Source organism: Python bivittatus, unplaced genomic scaffold (genome assembly GCF_059951505.1).
Source record: "Python bivittatus isolate LINGU-HERP-01145 unplaced genomic scaffold, Pbiv_v1 ctg000020_np1212, whole genome shotgun sequence".
In the NCBI taxonomy this organism is placed as follows: domain Eukaryota; kingdom Metazoa; phylum Chordata; class Lepidosauria; order Squamata; family Pythonidae; genus Python; species Python bivittatus.
In genome coordinates this window covers 30998063-31015469 of record NW_028277030.1, presented here as the reverse complement: position 1 = coordinate 31015469, position 17407 = coordinate 30998063, and the positions used below count along the sequence as shown (strand labels likewise).

The following is a 17407-nucleotide window of genomic DNA, read 5'->3' as shown; positions in this document are numbered from 1 at the left end:
GCCTGAGAAACTCTTAATCATTCTATACACAGGATCTCAGGGTTACGTTTGCGGATTTTTATGAACTAAGTCTTGAAAGTACTTCAGCCAAGTGAACAAAAATAGATTTCATTTCATTTAAACTTGAAGGAGGACCCTGTTGGCCAAATGGATTTATTTTGTAGCAATTTCTTCCATGGTTATTGCATTAATTGCCTTTTAAAGCACCCAAACACAGTGCATCTGAGAAAGGCACATGGCATTTATTTGCTGAAATTATTACAAAGGCTGCCAATATCAATGGATCCATTCATCTTAATTCACAAATGAATCCACATTCATCTTAATATAGAAATCCCTGAATACTCTAAAACTCTCACAGACCAAATAGAGAAGGATTTGGCTTAGGCTTTGATTTATATCAGAGGTCGGCAAACTATGGCCCACAGGCCAAATCTGGCCTGCCACCTCTTTTTGTACAGCCTGCGAGCTAAGATGGGCGGGCAAACAGTAGATCACCAGGCCCAAGCCTCAGCTGAGGGCCAGGGACTGGGTGTCCTGGGCGGCAGTGGCAGCCTATCAGCAGCCTCCTTGCTGGTGAGCTGGTGCTGTCCAATGGCTGCTGTGCTCCTTGACCTGCAGACCTGCCAGTCATGCCCACAGAAGCAGAGAAGGGGCGGGATTGCCAGAGCCTTTGACCTTGCCTGAGGCACCACTGCGTGGCTGTTCCTGCTGTGCTGGGATGTGAGGTGGCCAGAGGGGGGGGGGCGGTGGTGGCTTAGCCCACAAAGTCTAAAATATTTACTATCTGGCCAAGATAGAAACAGTTTGCCAACCCAGATTTAGATGAAAGGAGAAATTTGAGAGTTGTTAAGAACAGCCCAAAAAGAATTGTGGAAATTGTTTCCCTAGCTCTAGAATTGGTGCTAAAGATTCGTTTTCATAGATCCAGTGAAATAGCCTTAAACAGAAAAAGGGTGGAAAATATTATTTTCAGTCCTCACACCAACATCCCACTCCAGTTCCAGCTCAGGGGCTGGATCTGTGCAATACGCTTAACCTGTTTACTGAATTAACCCGTTTTCTGAGTTTGTATAAAAGATTGAATCATAAATTACACAAATGGACTGGATTCACCACAGAAAAGCTAACCAACACTAACATTAGCCAACCTAATACAAATAAAAGAGTAAAAGATGGCAGAGTGAGTGGATGTGTGTGACACGGGCTTCTTTTTTGGGGTCATTTTTGAACAGTTTTACAGGCAGTTCTGGATGTTGGAGATTGCTCTGGGAGATATGTTTGCTTTCAGACTCCGGAGCCTGAGAGCTGTGGGATTCTAGAGCCTACCTGAGCTGGTGTGCATGTGTGCATTGACAGTGAGCTGTATTGCCCTGGGTTGCCCTGACTAGGGTCCTGGGCCAAACTGGCAGGACTGCAAGACTTGGAGTCTCCCTGGGGCCGTTTACTGTGGGATGGGAAAGTCCCATATTGCTCCGCCCCCGCAGTTTGTTTTTGGGAGCTGAGCCAGAGTGAGGTGGGAGTGGCTTACTGGACTGTGCTGACTAGCTGATGCCTTGGGGCTGGCTGGCTGCAACAGAGGATATGTAGTGCCTGTGCTGAAGACCTGATCGCACACACCATGCGCCCTCTTTCCACTGCCTCCCTGTGATCACACACCCCCACCATCTTTCCTTGGCCTCCCTGCAATTGTATGCACCCTGCGCCCTCATTCCCTGGCCCTTCTGAGGGCGCCCTCATTCCCTGGCCAGGCCGCACCGAGCACCCCCTCCCCCAACTCGCGTGCGGCCTGCGCCAGGCCTCCCAGGGACGACTCCACCCCTCTGCAGCACCTCCGCACTTCTTGCCTGGGACTCTCTCCACTACCTGCTTAACGACTCACGCGTTTTGGGTTATGAGGACAGGCAGGACTGTCTGCATTGCCATCGCTAAGCAATGTGTCATGTGATGTCGTACTTTATGACCGCATTGCTTAGCGACAGCAATCCCAGTCCCAATGGCAGTCATAACTCAAGAACTACCCGTATGATTTTACTTGTGTTTTGGCTATGTACACTGCCCAGAGTCACATGCAAGTTAATAAATAAATAAATAAATAAATAAATAAATGCAATTGCTTGATCTTCAAGGGACCTGGTTGGGTACAGGGGGCTGTAGAGGAAAATGAAAGCTAATTTTCATCCTTTTAGAGTGGCTGGGGCTATCCTATTGTAATCAACAGAACAAATGACTTGGATTAAGCCCCATTGTTTTCACTGGGAATTAAGGGCAAACTATAGAATATACAACATGTGGCATTCTGCTATTCTTTTTTTTCTTTTCTTTTTTTAACATTGGTCCAGCTTGGATTGAAACTACTGTGTGTTGGGGGAGGGAACAAAATCCTTCCACTCACATCCCAGGTTTTTAAAAAAATGCATACTACCTACAGGCTTTTTAAAAAGAGTCTCTTTCCTTGTTATAAATTTAATATTTTTAAAATTGTTGCATAGTAGTAAATTTCTGGGGAAAAAAATGATGGCCTCAAACTAGAGCAAATCATTGTGTACTTTCTGCAATTTTTTTTTTTTATCCAGCGTTTTTCCTGCGTGTGCAAGGTCCACTTTTTTTTCTTTTTTCGGATCAGCTGAATGTTGATCTGATGGTTGCAACAGGAATTGACCAACCAGCTTGTCGCCCAAGCCTGATGTCGGGGGCTGAGAGAGAGTGACTGGCCCAAAGACGCCCAGTTAGTTTTCATGCCTAAGGCAGGACTAAAACTCACAATCTCTGGGTTTCTAGCCTGGAGCTTTAACCACCAGACCAAACTGTACATGTTCTCTAATATAAAGAAAAAAATGGAAAGGCAGCTGTATGTTATCCATGTAACGTATCAAGTAGTTTGTCCTTATAGTAACTAAAAACTTGGTTTGAATTAGAGTTTATAAATATATTGCACGCAAGATTTGTCTTGTTATAGTTTGGTGAAAGACTGATCAGATTTTTCCCAGTCTCATAGTACTAAATAAGGTACTTGTGAAACTCTAGTAGATCTTCCAAAAAAAGACTATTCTGCATCCACTTCTGCAAACAATGCCCCTTTATACTCTCATCCACCCAACTGATTATTGTTGTCGTTGTTTTGTATCCCGGTGAGGATACAAAAGGAGCCAGATGGTACTCAAAGAAGTGGAAAATCAATTTATAAGCCCCAAAGAAGTAGATGATATTTCAGAAGGTCAGTAAACATCGTGAATTATTCTACAAACATCCACATTAGAAGTTGTAAATGAAATAGAAAAGTTTTGTTCTATATTTTGTTTTCTTTTAGTAGAGTATATACTCAAGTTCAGATGAATATGTGCATGTGCATTTTTAACTCCCTCACATTTCCTGCCAAGTTCTTCAGTGCACCTTCCTAAAATGATGGCCTCAAACTAGAGAAACCATTGTGTACTTTCTGGGGTTTTTTTTGTTTTTTGTTTTCATCCTAGAGTCATCCTAAAGGCCTTCCATGTATCAGTGATGTCTATGATTTCAAGTTTTCCATCCTGGAAAAGTTCTTGAAAGTGATGCCAAAACTCAGAGGCAAAACAGAACAAGTCAAATTTTAAGAAATAATCAGCAGATAGATATTTGTAGAGGAGAGTCCATCCGGCCATCCATCCATCCATCCATCCATCCATTTTTTGCAGACTCTTCTTAACACCCAAAGGAGCATAACAAACATTAAATGTTTGCATTAATATTAAAGGCTGGCAGAAAATATACTCAGGGCCTAAGCAAGGGCAAATTTAAGTCTTTAAGCTGTATTCTTAAGGACATGCTGATGAACAATAATCTTGTTCATAGAAATATAAGTCCTATAATGCCTCCCCTTCTATTGGACAATTATATTTGTTTAGCATTTTTCCAGGCAATGATAGAAGAGACTTCCATTTCTTGCTTTTCCAATGCACACCTAAACGCAGATATTAGTGTAACTAAAATGATGCTACCATTAGTATTTTTATTTCTGTTGTAGTCTTCACCGAAGAAGTAAAACAGTGGCTTATGCACAGTTTCCTAACTATCTGGAACAAGAGACCAAGTTTTTATCTCAAGCAGCTGAAAAAATGGAAACTTCCGTACAGGACTTGAAAGGAAAACTTCATCAGAAGCATAAACGCATGCTGTCTCCAAATGGTGAATAAACACATATGCATAATACTGGGAATGGAGCCCTGTGGTTGCTTAAGAGCGTTGTGTCTCTTACAGTACTATTTTTAAAAAAAATAAATTGCCATAGGTCAGACTTAAATTTATTGCAGAGTTTGGAGTCCCAGCTTAGGATTCTAAATACTTTAAATGTCTGAATTTTTTAAAAAAAAGAAAGAAAAGAAAACTCTTATAAAACTGTATTTGTGCTTCAGGAGAAAAATCAAGTTGGCCAAATAACAAGAACACATGAACCCATGTGTACAACAATAAGGTTAATTTCTTCTTCAGAATATTTAAACAAGTTCTATTGTTTGTTGCATATAGTTTATTGGAAACAAATGAGTTGCTCAGTTTCTAGCCATATATGTGGACATTTCAAAAAGGAATAAGCATTTGCGTTTTTAAAAATGCTTTTTATTTCTCTAAATGCCAAGGAATATTCATGCAAATAAGCAATTGGCATTTAAGCTGCTTTTGTGCTTACATTATTAATCTGCAGAGTTAAACCATTAGCTTTCTACAGAGTGAGGCAATAGGCTATGAATGTGACAACTTTGTTGGAAATGGCTAATCTGTTGATGTGCACATACAATTATGGCCAGGCAAGAAGAGGAAAAAGCTCCACTAACCCTAAATTGTTACTTGCTGGCATTTGGTATTGTTTTATTATTGTTGCATTGTTTGTTATGGATTAATCAAGCATGCCTGTGTTCTTGTATTGTTGCTCGATTACATTGGCCTACCTGTATATCTTAGAATTCTTGAGACACCATCAACAGCTTGCATGCTATACTTTCTGTCACAAAGGTTACTGAAAGTAAGCTGTGTTCAAAGATAGCATTGGCACACTCAAGGATATCAAAGATAAAACAGAGGAGCATGCCACATTCATGTTTCACAAAGTATGCCCAGATCTGTATGACACATACAAAAAGGAGAAGCAGAGGTGAATCGGATGAAAGCTTGAAAGAATTCTTTGAAAAGTTTATTGGAGCCCATGGTTCTACATCTGTGGTTTCCATAGCTAAGAAGAACATATGTCAGGATCTGTGGATATTTTAAAGTTACCATTAAACCATTATTACAAGTTGAACAATAGCTTTTGCTTAGAACTGAGGACATTTTTGCTAATGAACAACATTTCAGCAAAATAGACCTATCAGAGATTTATTTACAGATAGAAATGGAGGAAGCATCTGCATTAATGCTTTTGCAGAAAGCAATGGACCAAGTACTTTAAGACTGTCCAAGCCCCTAGAGCTATTTAGATGACATCACAATTATTGAAGAAAATTATTAGGTGAATCTACAAAGTGTCAAGGCAGCTTTGCAGGGATTAGTAGAAAGTGGTCTTTGAGCATGACACAAACAAATATGAGTTCTTTAAACCTAGTATAACAAATTGGAGTCACACCATTGATGCACAAGGCCTACACAAGTGTGGAGAGAAAATTCAAGTACTTGTGAACAACCAGAATATGTCACAGCCATGATCCTTTTTAGTTTTTGTTAATTATTACGACCAATTCTGGACAATTAGCCATCAGGCTAATGTGTTAGCCTTTGAATACATTATTACAAATGGGAAGATTGTAATAGTGGACACACAGTGTGAACAGACATTATGGTCTTCTCACAACTTGGGGAAAAGGAGGTTTTTTTGGAAATCAAAACATATTCTGAACAAATGAACATTTCTGCTTTATCAGGGAAAGAGATGGATAGCTTTCCTGTCTCTACCCCAGCAACACAGAGTTAAACTGGGATCTAAAAGTGAAAGTATCTAATCATCAATATTTCTGTGCCTAATGGCTGGAACATATGGCAAAAATCTCAGTTTGTGAAATTGTATCAGTATCTTAATGAATTTACAGTTGACGGTGATTGTATTATTTGAGACGTCATATTGTTTAAGCCAAGAGGTCAAATATTGAAATGTTGGACATTTTAGAGTAGTAGAGATGAAGACGCTAGCTTATAGTGTTGTTGGTGGCTGGGAATAGACTAACAAGTTGGTTAAAAAATATCAGAACAGCTTACTTCACCCAAGGGAATGGTCTGCCTTGGGATTGCAAAACAATCATATAGACTTTGCAGGACCATTGAGGGGCACTACCTTTTTAGTTGTGATGGATGCATAATAGCCAGAGGTATTTCCAGTGACCTTAACCACAGCCTTGCACATCATAGATGCACTAAGAGACCTCTTTGTCTATATAGGAGTTCCAGAACAATTTGTGAGCAATAATGGACCACAATTTGTAGCTGAGTAGTTTCAGACGTTCCTGGAAAAAAATGAAATCAATCATATAACATCACCACCACTTATTACAAGCAGATAGGCTAAATGGTTTGTTCAAAATCTCAAGAATGTTTTGTGAGCAATGTCTGGGGAAAGCATCACACTGATGAAAAGCTTGACAATTTTCTTGTTGCATAACTCAGTAATAACAAAACAATTGCCAGCAATGTTGTCTTTAGATTGTGCATTTATATTCCAAGCTGAGCCTTCTCAAACAGCTGAAATAAGTTGAGCACTCTTCTCATGCAGAAGCACAACACTTCTCTATTGGACAAACTCTACTGGCATGAGACTGTGGAGGGACTGGAAGTGGACAACAGCAGAAAATAAAGGAAGAACTAGACCTCTTTCTTATAGTCTAGAAATTGTTTCTGATAGCATTTAGAGATGACAGGTTGACCAGCTAAAGAAAACAGAGATACAGAAAGAAGAAATTGTGCCTTATGTGGTTGGAAACTCAACTCTAATTCCAGGGTTACCACAACTAGCTTATATCCTTGAAATGGACATATGATCACCAGTGCCATTAACACACTGAGCATTCCTGTTTATTATGACAGATGATATCCCATTTGCCACCACGGCACCTATATTTGTAAACGTGATTGGTTCTGTATCTTGGTGGGAGTGACGTAGTGTATTACGTTATTCTTGTTATTTATTTTATTAAGCATGTCTGTGATCTTGTATTGCAGCTTGATTACACTGACTTGCCTCTATATCATTCTTGCAGAATCACTGGAGTCAGTTTTTTCTAATAGTTTCAGTAGAGCAAGCAACAAAACCCCCCAGCTTCTGATACTAATGCATTTTGTTTGTAGAAAAAACACAACAGTCAGCTTATGACTCTCAGCCTTGGAAGAGGGGTTCATTTTTAATTCGGTTTACAAACATTGCTGTATTCCTATTGAAATGCTACTTTCTTGGAGTAGAGAATATGCTTTGCTAGAGGAGAGTTGTTGTATTGACAGTGATTCTTCTTAGGTTCAAATGTCTCTGAAATTAAATCCTTAAACCAATATACCACATTCTGTGTTAAGGTTTGCTACTAGTAAAATATAATTGGTGGGAAGAATTATGGCATCTTTTTAATTCCAGATCGGTTATCTAGAGAAGTTCACTTTGCTGTTTCCAACATATCTGGATGTGTGTCTTACATGCTGCCACCTAAGTGTCAAAACAATTGTGTGACCAATAAATATAGAAGCATCACTGGAGCCTGCAACAACAGGTAAATCTTAATAACCACATCTACATAGTAATTAAGGTTTCTAATTTAAAGTAAACTCTAGTCTACAAAAAAACCCACAATCAATTAATGTTTATTTGAAATCTCACTTCAGAATGTAACATAACAACAAATGAGGAATGTGCTAAAGTAAAGCCAAAGAAAAGAGGGGAGTGGGAACATGTGGTTTTGGCATTTCACTTTGGACAATTTGGAGGTTGTCAGTTTAGTGCAACTACATTATATAACCATAGGGAGGAATTTAGCATATAAAATTACATTTATGTAGGTACACATTTATTTTAAGTGTATGAGCAGGAGTCCTTTTGTGCAGAGATCTCCTGTTGACAGACTGTGGATTGTATCACGAGATTCTACCACCTCCAATTAAGAGATACCTAATGAGTACAGTATTTTTACTCACAGTAGCAGAACTATCTGGTCTACAGTGCTTTCAAGTGATCCATCTGACCAAGGCATGGGACTCTAATTCATTTACAGGCTTCTTCTTCCTCAGAAATCTACTGGAAAGCTTCTTCTCTCAGAAACAGTCAGTTGTCTGCTAAAATATTAAAGCAATCAAGAAGAAAATATCTGGCAAAGCTGTTAAATTAACATATCATTACTTTTAATTGAGTGAAATAGCACTATATGCCGAACTTTATGCCATTTCAATAAAGACAAATCAACTGTAACTAATCTGAATGCTTTATTAAGGCATATGTCAAACTTCAAGTGTGAATTATCACAGTTAATTAAATATATTACTGTCTCACACTGCTTTGCAAATTGAGCCATTTGGTATACTGAAGATCAATCAAGTATTAATAAAATAATTGTTCTCTACTTAGTGTCCACTCAGAAAAAAAAATATATATATATGTATGGCTAGCAGTCTTCAGATTCACTTTTTTTCTCCCCAGTTTCCTCTGTTAGAGATTCAGATTCAGATAATACTTTAAAAGAAGTATTAGAACTTGTATGTCTTGCTTTGTAGGTAGCCTCCAGCAATTCCTATTCTTTTTATTATATCCTTTTTTTTTCTTTGGAGACCCAAATAAATCTATTTAAGTCCCCTATTCCAACACAGATCATGACCCCATCTCCCCCCACTTTAGCTTTGCCTGCACAGCAAGCTTCAGTGCTCCATTCAGTATGGTTCACGGTCTAATCTAAAGCTCCAACAGGAAAATAAAAACATAATTGTAAGGCCCTTCACAGCAGGATGCAATCAAGAAGTAAGAATTACACAGACTTTAATAAGGTGTTTAATGCAAGGATTCACGATAAAGTACTGAAACATCATTATCTCCAGCCCTCTTTTATTAGTGAGTTTATTAAAGTGGAGTTTCTTTGAATCTTTTCTTCCTGGGCTTTTCCAGCCTGGACTGAGCTGCCATTTATGAGATAAATGACTAATGAACTCCCCCGTCATACGTGAATTGTTTATGTCTAGCATTCCTCTTGGTTCTTTCTCGTCAACTTCTCACAATAATGGCCAAGATGAGAATAATCAAGCGAAGCACATGAACAAGAAGGAAGAGAACAGAACAGGGAGTCTCTCTTGTCCAGCTACCAAATCTGGGCTGAAATCATCTAGAAGACTGTCAAGAGATACAGAGAACACTGAGTGGTCATCCAGATGTTTGCAGCACAAGTTAGTAGTCCTGAGTTTCCTGTCCCTTTTCAGCACTAAGTGAGAGTGTCTGAAGACACCAGCATAGAATCATTGAGGTGATAGGGGCCATTTAAGCTACAGGGACCAGTCCCCTGCTCTGTGCAGGAACCCAGGTTAAAGCATCTCAGACAGTTGGCAGTCTAGCTGCCGCTTCAACGCAACCTGTGAAGGGATGGCCACCATCTCTCTGAGTAATTGGTTCTACTGTTCCTATTGTTAGGAAGTTTTTTTCTGACATTGAATGGTAATCTGCCTTCCTGTAATTTAAATCCATTATTCTGTGTCCTGCATTCTGGAACAGGTCCTGATGTTTTTCTGTGTGACTCCCTTTCAGGTATTAGTAGAGGGTTATTATAGCAGTCCCAATAATCTTTTCTCAAGGCTAAACATACCCAGCTTCTTCAGATTTTCTTCATAGAGTTTAGTTTCTGGTTCTCTGATTACTTTAGATGCCTTTCTCTGAGGCTGTTCCAATTTCTCCAAATCTTCTGGTGTTCTTAACTGGGCACAATACTTGAGGTGAAGTCTGAGCAAAGCAGAACAGAGTAGAATAATTTTGGGGAGGGGGGAGAGAAGTATACTTCCATTGAAACAACCTAAACTGCATATACTTTCTTTGCAGCCAGTTCACACTGCTGGGTCATACTCAGTTTTCAATCAATGACTATTTTAAAATATTTTTGCAAATATTATTACCAGGCATAGTATCCTATACCTATGCATTTGATATTTGTGTTGTAAGTAAAGAACTTTGCAGAAATCTCTCTTAAATCTCATAATGTTACTTGCAACAGAATTTCATTCTGTTTTGAATATTATTTCTGTCTTCTGTGGTATTAGTCATCCTACCCATTGTTGTATAATTTGCAAACTACATCCACCTCCAAATAATTAATACAATATTAAGAATAGAGGGCTGATTCTTGTAGCATCCCACTTTATACCTCTCTCCAATTTGATAAGGAATCACTGATGAACACTCTTTGAATGCAGTTCTCAAGCCAGCCGTGTGTCCACTTAATTGCCATGCCACCCAGCCTATATTTAATGAGCCTACTGATCATTGTCACAAGAGACTTACAAATGCTTTGCCAAACTCATAGTACAGTACATTATATTTAGATCATTTCCACAGTCTTTTAAAGCAGTTATCTGATTTTTTAAAAAATTATATTTGTCTGGAAAGATTGTCTTTGCAGATGCATGTTCATTTATGTCTAATCATCACATTCTTTTTAAGGTGCTTCTCTTTATGATCTGCTCTAAAATTCCCCTTGGGCTGAAAGTCAGACTGACTAGCCTATAGTTTGCTTCTTTGCTCCCCTTTTTGAAACATTTGACATTTCAATTCCCCAGGATCTCCCAAAAATAATACATGAAGATTCAGGAAGATCATCACTAGTTCCTCTAGTTTTTAAATATGCAATTCATCTTGTCCTGAAGAATTAAAGTCAAAGAGATACTTTGTGATCTGTGTTTTTATCACTCTCAAGCTTTAATCCTGCCCTTTACTTGCCCTTCACAACTTCAGGTGGAACACATAGTTCTTTGTTAAAGAAGAATGAACCAAATAAGATGTTGAGTAGAACTGCCCTTACTCTGCCACTTGGTTACCTGCTAGCGTTTTACCACCTTCAATGAGTAGTTGGTATATTGATTCTTTTCTTTTGCTTTTCATTTGAACACATCTAAAGAAGCCTTTTTTATTATTCTTACCATCTTTTGCTAACGTCAGCTCATTCTGGGCTCTCACTTTCCTCATGTTTTTCGATTCAGGACTATCTCTTTGTTCTTTGTGACCTGACCATCTTTCCATTTTCTGTGTGTGTGTGTGTGTGTGTGTGTGTGTGTGTTTTCAAGTCTTCGTTAAGTTTCATGTGCAGTCACACTGGCTTTTTCTTTTTTTTCCTTTTAACCGAAATTATTTGCAACCGTGCTTTTATTATCTCATGCTTTAGGACTTCCACCCATCTGAGTTCCTTTGGCCCTAGCTTCTTCCTTCATGGAATCGCTCTGGGTTCTTCCTTCATTAACCATCACTCTGGGTGTATTCACATCTGCTTTGTTGAAGTCCAAGATACATTTGGCTACATTCAGTTTTATTTTCCCTTAAAAATAAAATATTCCAACATTACATGATCACTTTCTCCAATGTTCCTGCTATTTTCTCTCCCACTTGCAAGATGCACGGGCATAAGTTAATTTGCTTAGCTGTAGTAAAATAGTAAGTACAGGTAGATTTCGTTTAACAACCATGTGTTCAGCAACCATTAGAAGTTACGACAGTGCTGAACAAATGGTACTTATGCCCAGTCCTTGAAGTTACAGCTGTTACAGCACACCTGCAGTCATGTGATCAAAATTCAGGCACTTGGCAGCCTGCCTACATTTACTACTGCAGGATGCACTTCAACTTTCCCCATTTAAAGAGGGATTGGTGCACCCCCTCCTCAAGAACCTCCCTGGATCCTTCTGTACTGGACAATTTCTGTCCAGTTTCCCACCTCCCCTTTTTGGGGAAGGTGGTTGAGAAAGTGGTGGCATCCCAGCTCCAAAGGGTTCTGGAGGAAACAGATTATCTGGACCCTTTTCAGTCAGGTTTCAGGCCTGGTTATGGAATGGAAATGGCATTGGTCACACTTATGGATGATCTCTGGTGGGAGCAGGATGGTGGAAGTGCGACCATCCTTGCTCTCCTTGATCTCTCAGCAGCTTTCGATACTGTCGACCATGGTATCCTGTTGGGACAATTCAGGGAATTGGGGGTGGGCGGCACGGTCTTGTGCTGGTTCACCTCCTTTCTCCAGGGCCGATCCCAATCAGTGGTGATAGGGAGCAAGAGGTTCCATCCTCGGCCCCTCCTTTGTTGCCACAGGGTTCGGTTCTCTCTCCGCTCCTTTTCAACATCTACATGAAACCGCTGGGTGAGATCATCCATCATCATGGGATGAGGTATCATCAGTATGCTGATGATACTCAACTATACATCTCCATCCCAGGTGAGGTAAGTGATGCCATGACCGCCCTCTCACGGTGCCTGGAGGCTGTGAGGGTCTAGATGGGGAACACAGGCTTCAGCTGAACCCTGGTAAGACAGATTGGCTCTGGATTAAAGGCTCCTCTGTATCCGGGACTTTGTTATCTTTGGTGCTGGATGGGGTAGCACTGCCCCAGACAGACCCAGTGCGTAATCTGGGGGTCCTCCTGGACTCATAGCTCCTGCTCAAAGAGCAGGTGGCAGTCGTGGCCAGGAGGGCCTTTGCACAGCTTCGGGTTGTGCACCAGTTACGCCCTTTCCTTGATCGGGATGCCCTTCGAATGGTCACTCATGCCCTTGTTATCTCCCAGATAGACTACTGCAATGTGCTCTACATGGGGCTACCCTTGAAGAGTATCTGGAAGCTTCAGCTGGTCCAGAATGCAGCTGCATGAGCTATTTTGGGGGCCCGAAGAAGGACCCACATAACACCATTGCTCCGCAAGCTGCATTGGGTACCAGTTTGCTTCTGGGTCCAATTCAAGGTGTTGATTATCACCTTTAAAGCCCTACATGGCATGGCACCAGGTTACCTGAGGGACCGCCTCTTCCCCACGACTTCAACCCGTCTCACCTGATCACACAGAGAGGGCATGCTCCGGACCCCCTCAGCAAAAGAACTCCAACTAGCGGGGTCCAGAAGGCGGGCCTTCTCTGCTGTAGCCCCCACCCTTTGGAACATCTTGCCCCCGGAGGTGAGACAGGCCCCCTCACTCAGGCCTTTCGGAGGGATTTGAAGACCTGGCTCTGCCATCTGGCCTGGGGCGAGGAGGGAGGTCATCAGAAATGGGATTGGCTAGCCCCCTAGAGGCCTGGCATTGCTGCCCTTAACCACTGGCCTCCTGGACTTTTTCCTCCATCTTTTGTAACTGTGTATATAGGCTTTTAATTGTATTCTTATTTATTGTTTTTAATGAATTGTGAGCCACCCAGAGTCCCCCACTGGAGGGAGATGGGTGGGGACAAATTTAATAAATAAATACATTAATTAAAATTTAAAAATTTAAAAATCCACCCTGTGCTCTGCCGCCCCTGCACTCTGCCACTCCGGCTGCCCCCAGCTGACCTTTGCTGTCTTCTTCCTCCTGCTGCTGACCAGCCTGACCATTCACAAGGCAGTTGCTAGCCATGCGACGCCTTCTTCTCAAGGTTCTTGCAAGGTTCTGGGAAGCCTCACCCAACTTGCATGGCCTCCTGCCCCTGGCAGCAGCCACCCCCAGCCTGGCTGCACTCGTGCTGGGCTGCAGCAGCCACTTACTTGCCCACCAGTCAGCTTGCAAGCTGCTCAGAACTCACAACTTCCTGCTGGCTTCCCCACTGACTTTGCTTGTTGGAAGCTGGCAGGAAGTCGCAAGGAGGTCCTTGCTTAACAAGCCATAATCCTCACTTAACAACAGCAACGGGGACTGCCAGAATTGCCATCATTAAGCAATGCAGACACATGATATCACGCTTTCCAACCACAGAAATTCCAGTTCCAATGACTGTCATTAACTGAGGACTACCTGTAAGGATACAAAGGAAAATATAGAGTGGAATATACTGTAATAATTAATAATTTAAATTATATAAATCATTTTAATTAATAGGGAACATCCTACATGGGGAGCTTCCAACACTGCTCTGGCTAGATGGCTTCCTCCGGTTTATGAAGATGATCTAAGCCAGCCCAAAGGATGGAATCTCGGTTTCTTACATAATGGATTTCCATTGCCTTCGGTCAGTACAGGGTAAAATCATTTTTCAAAAAAAGATTGTTTAATAGGCATCTATACTGTGCTGCAACATAACCTTCCAGGCAAGTAAAAATAAGGAAACATATTGAAGAGTAAAATTCTATCATCCAACAAATGAAAAGTAATCAAACAGCAGCTATTAACAGTACTCAAAATAAGCCTAAAAGAGACAAAGCAGTTCCAAAGGTAATGAAGAATAGAAAAGTCTTCATGATGACACATATGTGTACCAGCGTAAAAAGTTCAAGAAACAGAGTTTCGGTACTACATCTCTCATTTTTGCCACCCTCTTCATGTCCGATTACACAGTGAGAACCCTGACATTCCTTAGGATATGGAAAGACAAGTTGATTCTTTCAGATAGGTAAGTCCTATGCTATGGGCAACTTTGGGTACTGTCTTCTAATCCTTGGATTATAGTAGAGATGACTTCTGTATGTTGGCGAATTAAAGTTCCTAGTCATCCTCATAGTTTTCCACACTGCTGAAAGTTGCCTTCAGCAACATCTGGTGGGACATAGATTCCATGCCTTTGAATTATAGACTGTGCTCTGCCTGAGGTTAGGGTTAGGAAGCACACAAAGAAAGTGTAAGATCCAGTTGGTGCTTCCCTCTCTAGCCAAGATCCCAGTGAGTGGGTAAGTGTTGGGAGGGAATCCTCACTCATGAACATTAGATATATGGGCAATGACTGCACCCGCCTTGTCTCTAATGAATGGAAAGAGGGAGGGATCATCTTATGATTGTTTTAGGGGCTGGATTGATATATTCAGTCTTACACCTTTTTAAACATATTAGGATATGTGTTGTTCCCCTCAAATCTATGAACACATTTTGTAAACTGTACATAAAAGTGTAGAAAGGATGTCTGCACTTATAACATCAGCACCAGTAGTAATGCAAACAAAACCCAGTTGTACTTGTCTCATTGCATTGCTGAAGCCTGCAGACAAGTTTCCTGCTACGTATCTTTGAAAGAGCGACTAGGCAAAACTCCCACTGCATCAGGGCAAGAGAACCTCTGTACTTCTGCCTGGGGAAAAGAGCTCTGGGCCTGCATGAATCCCGTTTCAAGGACAAATGTCCGGTTGCCTGGCTGTTTCTGTGCTCTCATACAGGTGCCAGAAAGCAACTCTTCTCCTCAGAAGCCACGTGACGTTCAGTTTCTTTCCCATCTTCTTTTTGATGAGATAGTAATGGTATCATTATGTGATGAGAGATGCCATGCGAGATCTGTTTGAGTGTAATCATACATTTGAAAGGAAGCCTTATTGAACTGAATGGGTGTCACCTCTGAATAGCCATGTATAGGAGTGCAGTTAGTACTTACCACATAATCAAGTTATTTGGTTCTCCCTCAAGATATACTAAGAGGCAGGTTTCTTATTTTACAAAAGGATGAATAATGTGCTAGTAAATATATAATTGAAACTTCTGTGATGACAGTTCAACTCCTATGACGGTATATAAGTGCCAGTCTGTCAAAACTTTGAGAAACAAGCAAACGATGGGGAGGGGGGATTTTTTCAGGGGGTAACATTACAAAAAAATACTATGTAACATAGTGACTTTGTTAACTCGTTGTCCTCCAGGTACGCGAAGTGACAAGAAAAATTATTGAGGCATCTAATGAGGCTGTCACTGAAGATGAGTTATATTCTGATCTGATCACTGTGTGGGGCCAGTACATAGACCATGACCTTGCCTTTACACCCCAAGATGAAAACCGACCTTCCTTCCAGGGAGCCATCAATTGCCAAATAACCTGTGAAAACCATAATCCATGCTTCCCAGTACAGGTATTGTTTAAGTAATTGTATTTATTTTTCAGGACTTTTTAAAAAAAGAGTCACAGTTCACATTTGTGCACCAGGATGTGACAGAATCAGCTGCCACAGCATATTTTGCATATGTATGCACGTATGTATTTGAACTACTTCACCCTTGAAGGATTCCAAGTGGTGTGCTTTGGGGCATATCAGCACAAGCAGATGTATTCAAGATATCAGATTCCAGTGGTGAGCATATTCGGAAGTCTCACTATCCTATGCAAACCAATTGATAAAAATGAGGAAGTCTTTTGAGGAAATATGAATCCTTCTTCATACCAGCTATAATGAAAATCCCAGCCCAGCTGTAATGAAAATTATCATTCTGTGGCTGAGGATATGTTTTGCATTCAAGAAGTTACAATGTTCATCCCAGATATCTCCATTTTGTTTTAATCTAGTGGGAACAGTTGTTATCCCACAAATGACAGCAGACAGTGCTCAGTTATATGGAAAGATAACCTGAGTTTGTACTAGATAATTGAGAGGTATTTTCATTAATTCCACAACATCCATAGGAGACATAATAGACGTTTTAATAGCAACTTGTTCCATTGCTTTCTGCCTTGTCAATCTTACAAACCATCATAACGCCTTGGGTGAGTTCAAACATTTTGATTTGATTAACCATGGTTTGTTAAACAAGGCATAGTTGGCTGGGTTCACAGAATAGACTAAGCTATTCACATAACATGCTAAGTCAAAATTAATCACATATTTCAGTTTACTGTGAAGGGTGACTCCACCGTAAACATGAGCACAGATATAATTAAAAAGTACTCAGCATTTAAAGAACAACATTCCAAATTCAAATGCTAATACAGATCCCATCAGTGAAATGCCAAGCCTTTTACCTGCCTAATCAACACAGTAGTCAAGAATACTGTTACGGGTGGGAAAAGTGTAAAAATATAACAAATAAATATAAATGAAGGCACAGGTTAGGTTTTAGAGGATGATTGGAAGGAAGATGCAAGAACTATTTCCTGGCCTCCACTGCAACTGGTCTTTAAAAGTTTGTTTTATCAACCTTCATTTCATGTGTCATTTCTTTGAAGATTAAGAATAAGAAATGTACCTCAGAATAATGGATTTCTTCCCTCAAAACAGAAGAATCCTCTTGAGTGTGATAATTATAATTCTGAGATAGATTTTAATAGCTAGTAGCTATTTGATGTCCTGACAGTAATTAATTTTTCTAAAGGCAGCATGGTAATTATATTTTATTTAAATTACCGTTGGTGATAAATATACTTAAGTAGCTAGAAATATTTTCTCCTAATAATTAAGGATAAAACATTCTATGAAAATGCACTCTCAAATCTTTAGCAGAAGAAATCTTCTTTTATTGTTTAACATACAGTGGAATATTATGAGAGAGTTACATACCTACATTCCAACCCCAGTGCATTTCTCCT

The 17407-nt window shown here is 40.3% G+C and overlaps 1 protein-coding gene across 1 annotated transcript in view; it reads left to right on the top strand.

Annotated features, from left to right (window-relative positions):
- The first annotated feature begins 1175 nt into the window (after positions 1 to 1175).
- Positions 1176 to 17407, top strand: part of TPO (thyroid peroxidase) — a 50628-nt gene continuing 34396 nt past the window's right edge. Inside the window, exons 1-5 of the mRNA XM_007431184.2 lie at positions 1176 to 1183; positions 4004 to 4164; positions 7580 to 7712; positions 14014 to 14143; positions 15753 to 15959. Coding sequence (XP_007431246.2) covers positions 1176 to 1183; positions 4004 to 4164; positions 7580 to 7712; positions 14014 to 14143; positions 15753 to 15959 — 639 coding nt within the window. The remainder of the gene's footprint in view (positions 1184 to 4003; positions 4165 to 7579; positions 7713 to 14013; positions 14144 to 15752; positions 15960 to 17407) is intronic.